The 8,796-nt window shown below is 42.7% G+C and overlaps 2 protein-coding genes across 2 annotated transcripts; both read right to left on the bottom strand.

Moving 5' to 3' along the window:
- Positions 1 to 1,648: 1,648 nt before the first annotated feature.
- Positions 1,649 to 3,484, bottom strand: LOC110718070. Its single transcript, XM_021896872.1, has 3 exons — positions 3,250 to 3,484; positions 2,435 to 2,689; positions 1,649 to 2,001 (listed from the first exon to the last, which is right to left on the bottom strand). The coding sequence occupies exons 1-3, from the start codon at positions 3,482 to 3,484 to the stop codon at positions 1,649 to 1,651; spliced, it is 843 nt and encodes a 280-aa protein (XP_021752564.1).
- A 792-nt stretch (positions 3,485 to 4,276) lies between these two features.
- On the bottom strand, positions 4,277 to 5,990 carry LOC110718069. The gene is made up of 2 exons (XM_021896871.1): positions 5,711 to 5,990; positions 4,277 to 4,758 (listed from the first exon to the last, which is right to left on the bottom strand). The coding sequence occupies exons 1-2, from the start codon at positions 5,988 to 5,990 to the stop codon at positions 4,277 to 4,279; spliced, it is 762 nt and encodes a 253-aa protein (XP_021752563.1).
- Between the last annotated feature and the right edge of the window lie 2,806 nt (positions 5,991 to 8,796).

Here is an 8,796-nt window from a genome sequence, read left to right as displayed (position 1 = left end):
AGGGACTCGGGTAGTCGTTTGCAGAATCTTGTGGATCTACATGCTCTTAATTGACTTAATGTCGCAACTGCTTTTTGCCTTATTCTTTTGCTTCAGCTGACCTTGCTTAGTACAAACTACTTGTTTTTGTTTAAGTACATTCTTCGGCAACTGTGTTTTCCGCTTGTGGGCGGCTTTCGATTCTAGAATTTATGTTTGTTCTTGAAATCTGAAATCCTCATTTTATGAAACTGAGATGTTTCTCAGCTTTCTTCTCCTACTACCTGTTTATTTCTGTTTTTAGTTGCTTTTCTTGAATTTTCTTCAAAATTTCTGTAATTGTAGAACTTCGGCTTGGAGATATATTTGGCTGAGAACGTCTTTATTTGGGAGTGCACTGTCTCTGCTTGCATTCCTTTTACCTCACTCTTTCTACTTAGATGCTTCAACTTGTGAAATTTTTTTCCAAGTACTAACCTTCGGCTAGGAACTTACCAAATGAGTGCCTCTTGCCCCCCCAAAAATCTGGAGATGGTGTCTTCAGGATTTTGGGATAATTACTTTGACTTCCCCGGCGCAGCCGAGGGTTTTGCCTTGGTGAAATTTTTGCAATATTCCAGCTTCGGAATTTCTGCTCATTTTTCTTTTCTCTTCTATTTTTGTTTTCAAAAGCTCTGATTTCTTGCTCAAGAGCCATAGACTCTGAGAGTAATACTCTTGTGACCTTTTTAATTCATCCGAGGGAACGACTATTCAAAACATGATGCCGGGGCAGCGATCTACCCGAAGTATAATGCTTCATTAGGCAATACTTTGGAAATGCAATTACCACCTGGAACTGATTCATCCAAAGTACGAGGCATCACTATGCAATACTTCGAGGCTTTATCAATTCCTATTTTTTAGGCTATGCCTCGGATGCGTCTATGGCCTCTTTGCCCAAAGGAACGGATTCATCCGAAGTAAAAGGCATCACTATGTAATACTTCGGGTTTTTATCTTTTATCCTCGTCTTGGCAGGTTTTACGACATGCCGAAGTACGATGCATCATTATGCAGTACCTCGGTCAGCGCAGAACAAAAAACCTTATTTTTTTTTAAAAATCATAGAAGACTAAAAAAATAGAAACTTGCTAAATTTTGAACAAATGGTGGCTCAAAGGCCTTTCATTAATAATAAAGATGCACTTACATAGATATTTCTTCCCCAAGGGGCTTTACACATGGTAATTTTTTAGTACATCTGCATTCCAATGGTTTTTCAGCTCAGTACCATCCAATTGCCGAAGCCGGTATGTGTCTGGCTGAAGCTCATTATATATTTCATAGGGACCTTCCCAAGTTGCTGAGAGTTTACCATGAATGCGGCCTTTTTGCACAGCAGTAGTATTTCGAAGAACCAGGTCCCCAACTTTGAGGAGCCTTTCATGGACTTTTCGGTTGTAAAACTTGTTGATTCTCTGCTTGTATGCAAACTTTCTAAGCTGATTTCTACTGGAAGCACAACTTCGGATCCATACACCAACTCAAAAGGTGAATGCCCCGTTGCCTCTTTTTCTGTTGTCCGAAGTGACCAGAGAGTTTCGGGAAGCTCCTCTATCCACTTGGACTTTTGGTCTTCAACTCTCTTCTTGAGAGCGTTGAGGATTTGCTTGTTTGCCACTTTGGCCTAACCATTGCTCTGCGGATGACAAACTGCAGAATATGCCAGTTTATTGCCGAACTGATCTATGTATCGCTTCAGCGGCAGATTATCAAATTGCCTTCCATGATCAAATACAAAAACTTTCGGAATTCCGAAACGAGTGATGATGTTTTGCCATATAAATTTCCTGATAGTTTGCTCGGTAATGTTCGAAGCAGCCTCGGCTTCAATCCATTTGCTGAAGTAGTCTATGCCGACTATCAACCATCTATTTTGATAAGGAGCATCAGGAAATGGTCCCAATATATCCAATCCCCATTGAGCAAATGGAAGAGGATTCAGGATTGGCTGAAGATCTCGGGATGGCCGATGGATAACTGGTGCGAATTTTTAGCATTTCTCACATTTTCAGACCAGATCCTTTGCATATGTGATCATGGTTAGCCAATAGTACCCATTCCTTAGTTCTTTATGAGCTAAGGTTCTTCCCCCTATGTGGTTTCCGCAGATGCCGAGATGAATTTCCCGAAGGACGTAATTTACATATGTTGGACCCACGCATTTCAATAGTGGGGCTGAAAAGGACTTTTTCAGAAGTTTCCCTCCAAAGACAATGAATCTTGAGCTGATTCTTTTTATCTTAGAGGCTAACTTTTGGTCTTCGGGAAGTTCTCTCGAAGCTTGTAAGCCAGGATGGGATCCATCCAGCTCTGTTCATGTGCAACGCAGCATATGTCAATTGCTTCGTCCACACTTCTTTTTCGGCGCACCTCCACATATACGGATCTATTCAACTCCGTTAAAGTTAACTTGCAAGTTTGGAGAGTGCATCGGCTTGTGCGTTTTGACCCTTTGGGATCAGCTCAATTTCAAAAGTTCTGAGCTTCACAATAACAGTCTTGATCTTCGCAAGGTAAGCTGAGAGCTCCTTGGGCTCATATTCACCTCGGATCTGGTTTGCGATGAGCTGAGAGTTTGTCTTTAAACAGACGTGCTCGGCCTCCAATGCTATGCACAACTCTAAGCCAGTAATCGCTGCTTCATATTCGGCTTCGTTGTTCGAAGCTTTGAAAGAGAATTTTAATGCATATTTAAAGGATTTACCTTTGGGAGAGGCTATGAAGACCCCTGCTCCTGAACCATTTACGGTAGAAGATCCATCCGTGAAAACGGTTCAAACCTTATTTCCTTTCTCAAGCGTCTCTTGATAAGAACACTCAGCTAGGAAATCTGCTAAGGCTTGCGCCTTGATAGTTGCCCTCGGCTGATAATTGATACTGAACTCGGTGAGCTTGAAAGCCCACTTCATTAGTTTACCAGATTTTTCCACCTTGCCGAGGATTTTTCCAGCGGCTGGTCATTTAGGACCACTATTTGATGGGAATCAAAGTAAGGCCTTAACTTCCGAGCGGCCACCACTACTGTGTAAGCAACTTTTTTTAGTAGGGGGTAGTGTGTCTCGGCATTTGTCAGAGTGTGGATGACAAAATAGATCGACTGCTGAACTTTCTCTTCTTCTCTTAGCAGCACCGCACTTACTGTGGCTGGACTAACCGCCACATATAAGTATAGAGTTTCTCATTCTTCTGGTCTTGCCAGTGTTGGGAGTTGAGCCAAGTACTCACTGAGTTGCTGAAAGGCTTGCTTTTGCTCGTCTCCCCAAATGAGCTCTTTTGATTTTAGTAGTTTGAGCGCTTTGAATAAAGGTAGCCCTTTGTCCAAGGCTTTAGAGATAATTTTGGACAAGGCGGCCATTCTGCCAGTTAGGCGTTGAACATCCCTCTTTGTCTTTGGCTCGGGGATATCAAGAGCTGCTTGTACTTTGGGAGGATTGGCATCAATCCCCCTTTTACTAACCATGAAGCCGAGAACTTGCTTGACTTCACGCCGAAGACACACTTCTTCGGGTTCAGCTTCATTTGATGTTTGTGAAGGGTGGCGAAGGTTTCGGCCAGGTCTGTAACATGGTCCTTTTCTTCCTTGCTTTTGACGATAGACTTCCATATTACGGCCTTTTTGCTCGGCGAATACCTGATCAACCAACCTTTGATATGTTGCCCCTGCATTTTTCAATCCGAAGGGCATCATTTTGTAATTGTACACCCCGGAACTTGTGACGAATGCCGTTTTTGCTCGGTCACCGGGGTGCATGAACATCTGGTGGTACCCAGAAAATGCATCCATGAAGCTAAGCAGGGCATGACCACTTGTCGAGTCGACTAGCTGATCGATCCTCGGCAAGGTATAGAAGTCTTTCAGACATGCCTTATTTAGATCCGTGAAGTCAACGCACATTCTCCAGGTGCCATTTTCCTTCTGAACCATCACCACATTAGGCAGCCATTCCGGATATTGACAAGGTTCGATGAACCCTGCCTCCAAGAGTTTTTTTACTCCGGCTGCAATGTCTTGGTTCTTCTAGGTGGAGTAGTTCTGCTTTTTCTGCTTGACAGGCCGACATGCCGGGTCGACATTAAGCTTATGAGAGATGAGGTTCGGATCAATCCCGGGCATTTCTTCTGCCGAGAATGCGAACACATCTTTGTTGCCTCGAATGAGTTGAATCAGCTCAGCACGGACGTTTGGTTCAAGTCCCAATCCGATGCTGACACACCTTTCAGAATTTCCTTCGGCCAACTCTATTGACTCTGTCTAGTTATCCAGTTCCATAGCTTTGGCATTGGACTCTTCGGATTCAAGCCTGCTGTCAATATCAGCAGGCTTCCCAGACGCTAGCTGATTTTCTGAGTCTTTCGGCTCGGACGAAGAACTAGCCCTTTCATCCCCCAAAGATTTTTCTTTTGCTGGGGTTCCTTGGGCCGAAACACTAAAGCCTTTAGGCTTTTTCGCGCAACGGTCCCGCTCTTTTTCCTCCTTATCATCCTGGTCATCGCGGCGACCCTTGGATGGCTTGAGGTGGTTACATCTTCGGGCTTCCTTTTGGCTGCCCTTTATTTTTTCGGAGTGTCCCTCGTCCGAGACATATATCATCGTTTGATGGTACGTCGAGACAACTCTTTGAATGTTATTCATCACGTTGTACACAGAGGGGGCATCCACGATCAAGAATTCAGCCATGATGCTTCGCACTGCTCGGCCTTTGCCAATGGTGACAGGAAGAAGGACCTTCCCATCTGGATATGATGAACAACCATTGAATCCGGATACCGAGTAGGGTACCGGAGTTAAGTGCTTGGCCTCCAACTTCAGCTGGTCGAATGCTCCCCAAAAGAGGATATTCGCCCCACTGTTGTCGTCGATGAGGATTCACCAGACGTTGCGGTTTGCAATGCCCATTACTATCACCAATGGGTCATCATGAGGGTAAACCACCCCTCACAGTCTTCGGCTATGGATAGAATGTTCGGCACCGGAGATTGAGGCGCTCGGAGCTCGGCATGATTTACTTGGTGGGTCAGACCCCTCAAGTGGCGTTTTAATGCGGTCGAGAAGTTCCCCCGGAAATGGCAAGAATATCAAGGGTGTCCTTGTCTTGCTGATTGTCTTTTTTCCGGAGAAAATCCAGATCTTGCCGAGAGTCTTTCTCGGCTTTTTTCTCCTCGCGGCGATCCGCGAGGTATTTCTTCAGATAGCCTTTTCGAACCAGATTTTCGATCTGGTCCTTCAACTGGAGGCAGTCCTCGGTGCAATGTCTAGGAGATTTGTGGAACTCGCACCATTGGTCCTTGCCCTTTTGCTGATGCCATGGTGGCAGCAGCCGAGGCTTCTTGAATCTCCCCTCGTCTTTTGTCGTGCTGTAAATTTTAGCACGAGCAAGAGTAAGGGGAGTACAAGAATCGTATCTCCCCACATAGGGGGCGATCCTTTCTTTCTTCGGCTCGTCAGCCGAGGATGGTTTTGAGGCCTTAACCTTCCCTTTCCTCAATACTGGGCCCTCGGACAGTTGTCCTTTAGCTTTCCTAGCCCTTGACTAGGACTGAGACTTCGTCTTGTTCCATTCTTCGGCTCGGATAAATTTATCCGAGGCATCCAAAGCTTCCTCCAAGGTCTGCGGGGGATGCATGACCATGAAGTCCAGGAACTTTCCAGCTTGCAGACTATTCCGTAGTGAAAATACGGCAAGACCTTGGTCCAAACTTGTAATTCTGGACGACTCGTTGCTGAAGCGAGTCAGATAATCGCGGAGGCTTTCATCCTCGGCTTGCTGCAGACTCATCAGTTCTGCAGTTATCTTTTCTCGGCGGTTAGCCGTAGAAAACTTGCTCTTGAATTTGTTGGAAAGGTCTTTCCAACCAGCTATAGAGCCTTCTTTCACCCCCTTGGTGATCCATGACTGTGCAACACCTTTGAGGGTTGTTGGAAAATACTTGCACCAGGTAGCCTCGGACCTGGAGTTGAGATACATGTTCCCCTCGTAATAGGCAATGTGATCATTTGGGTTTGAGGTACCATCGTAAGTAATGTGCGCCGGTATTTTCACTATCGGCACATGCTCTTCCAATATCCAACTTTGGAAGGGCGAGCTTGTAGGGACCACTACGGCCTTTCCCTTTTGCTTGGCCGAAGGGACCTCGTCCCTGGCCGAGACAATTCAGGGTATGACCCGGTCTTTCCTAGGAAGGTGAGGCGGCTATGCATGTCCACCTCCCTTGAGCCTAAGCGTTCATGAACACTTCGGCGAGCCGACTCCTTGTATGTTGAGGTAGTATTGCTGCTCCGAAAACTCATCGAGTCCTGAGTTTCGGAGTGCTAAAAGAAGTGAGGGTTCTTCTTTTTTTCCTTATCGATGTTCCATGTGTCCTCCTGCCATTTGTTCCCAAGCTCCTTGTAGGATGGAACCATCCTTCTCTTAACCGATTCTCCTTCTCAGGTGTCTTGGTTGAAGAGATGAAGACTCAGGGGGCGTTGGTGGGAGTTGACCCCCTTGGGCCTTAAGGAATTCCATGCAGACCGCCACGCCCCTAGCCACTTGCTCCGTAGAGGGCCTCGGCAGAGGGGTTTCTTTCGGCTGGGACCGAGAATGCAGGCTGTTCGGTGGAGGACTCCTCGCATTAGATCCACTTGACCTAGGTGAAACTGTTGGCTGTCGAGTGTGGTGCGAGTAAGAGTCCCTTGAAGCCTCCCTTTCCTGAGAATTGGGAGCTCTCGAGGAAGGAGAAGATGGCTCCGGTGACGGCAAAATTGGCTGATTTTCCCTCACCGTGATCATATCTCTGTCCTTCCTTAAGGGGGTAAAATCGCCCTTCTTTCTAGCACTTTTGGTGCTTTTGCCACTCTTAGTCATGTTTTTCACTAGGAGTGATTAATTTTTGGCTTGATTTTTGTATCTTCCCATAGACGGCGCCAAATTGTTTCGGTATGAAAACAATGGGACCTTCAGAGGGCCCTTTTGAGGTGGAGAAGACTGGTCTCGGTCCAAAGAACACTAGAGCCGAGGATATCCTGCACAGCAAAGAACACGTAAACTAGCCTCGGGGATGGTTGCCGAGGAAGGTCCCTCCGATGCTAAAGTCAGTTCAGTTGAGAGATAATGATATGCAAGAGATTTAGTGCTTGAGGCTTTTGTTACATGAATGTAAAATGATGTAATTGATGGTTTTTTATACCTTGACTCAATTGTGGAGAACTGGGCCCTTGAAGTCAGGTGGGTTGACTACGTTGACCGGGCTTTTATTGACCTTAGTATGCTTTTGGAGAGTTGAACCTTACATTGGGCTTGAGTTGAATTATTTGGACTTTGGCCCAATTAAATTAGATGAATTGGGCCAAACATATATATATATATATATATTATATACACTCCAATTTTTTGATATGGGTTAGGCATTTGATTGGATAGCTAATAAAAATACATAATGACCCTTACTTGCCTTTCTACACTCTACTCTTCCTTCATTTTCATCAAAGGTAGAAATATCTTATACTCATTTAATTATATCCCCTTCCCTCCTACACCCTCTTGGTATTATTTTGGAGGGATTAATATGCTTCTTTATCCCCCTTTCCACCTTGGCCTCCTCCTTATCTCTATCCCTCAATTGGTAAATTTAGTTTAAATAAGTTTAAGTAAAATCAATACAAAAACAAAGAACAAAATATAATTAAAAAACATTAAAAATAATTTTTAACTAGTAAAATTTAATTTCAATCCGTACCCAAAAAAAAAAAAGTGCAAAATCATGCCTCACAAGTTCAGACAAAATGAAATTAAGTTTCAAATAAAATAAAATGAGTTGAATAAAATACACTCCTAATATGTACACTGCAATTTTGTCTTCTTTCATAAGTGCATCGGTTTGTTCGACAAATAATTTTAGATAGGTGGGTTGAATCCCTACCTTTTAAAAAGTATGAGATAACTCTTATGAATAGTGTTTGGACAGTTATACCTCTAAAATGTTTATTTACTTATGTGCCTTCATTAATGTTAATTGTCTTTTCTAAAAAACTCTTAAAAATAAGTACATTCATTTATTCCGATCCCCTAAAATATGTGTTTACATATTTTCCCCTACTAATGTTGCAAGCAACTAAAGTTGTGACATAATGTCAAACCAAAAGAGCTATCCGGACATAATTAACTATGACGCTCGCTTTAGCCACCCTAATAAAATAAAATATTGGGTATGTGGAGTTTATCGAGAAATTAAAAATTATAGAGAAGAAACAATAATGGGGTAATTTGTTAAAAAATAAGGACGTGCGAAAGATAAGAAACCGAATAATTTAAATTAAAAAAATAAAATAAAAAAAAAGTGATCATGTGAGAATAGAGTTATGGTAAGACATAAAAGAAGATGTCCAACAAAAAGTGATTATGCACTAAAAAAACGCCTTATGTAAGAAAGATCCACTTAAAAAACGAAGGGAATATATATGTCAACTTCTTTGTTTTTTGGTTGGAATTAATTTAGGCTATATTTAGTTTACTTTATTTTTATTTTTTTAATTGATCCGATTGTTTGATTTGACCTTTTATGTGCGGTAATACATGGGAAAAAATGTATCACATTGGGTCTTATTAGATTTGTATTAATGTGTATTTTACAAATATCTAATTTTATAATTATTTTTCATTATGAAATTAATTAAAGATATTTAATGATAAACATATAAATCAATAAGTATGACTTGAACCTATAAACTTATTTTCTTTATCTGATAAGAAATACTCCATCTATTTTATTTAAGTGTCGGACTTTGACTGGACA

The sequence above is a fragment of the Chenopodium quinoa genome, unplaced genomic scaffold (genome assembly GCF_001683475.1).
Source record: "Chenopodium quinoa cultivar QQ74 unplaced genomic scaffold, ASM168347v1, whole genome shotgun sequence".
NCBI lineage: Eukaryota > Viridiplantae > Streptophyta > Magnoliopsida > Caryophyllales > Amaranthaceae > Chenopodium > Chenopodium quinoa.
The sequence above is the reverse complement of the archived record's forward strand: the minus strand, read 5'-3'. Positions and strand labels throughout refer to the sequence as shown.

Bases quoted from the DNA above. Each gene is read 5' to 3' on its own strand.
- LOC110718070 (XM_021896872.1), bottom strand. From the start codon at position 3,484: ATGGTTAGTAAAAGGGGGATTGATGCCAATCCTCCCAAAGTACAAGCA. The intron at 2,690-3,249 runs GTGAGTACTTGG...TCTCTTTCAAAG, and splicing joins GCAAGCCTTTCAGCAACTCA to CTTCGAACAACGAAGCCGAA. The intron at 2,002-2,434 runs GTTAACTTTAAC...AATTCGCACCAG, and splicing joins TGCACTCTCCAAACTTGCAA to TTATCCATCGGCCATCCCGA.
- LOC110718069 (XM_021896871.1), bottom strand. From the start codon at position 5,990: ATGTATCTCAACTCCAGGTCCGAGGCTACCTGGTGCAAGTATTTTCCA. The intron at 4,759-5,710 runs GTCTTGCCGTAT...CATCATATCCAG, and splicing joins AATTACAAGTTTGGACCAAG to ATGGGAAGGTCCTTCTTCCT.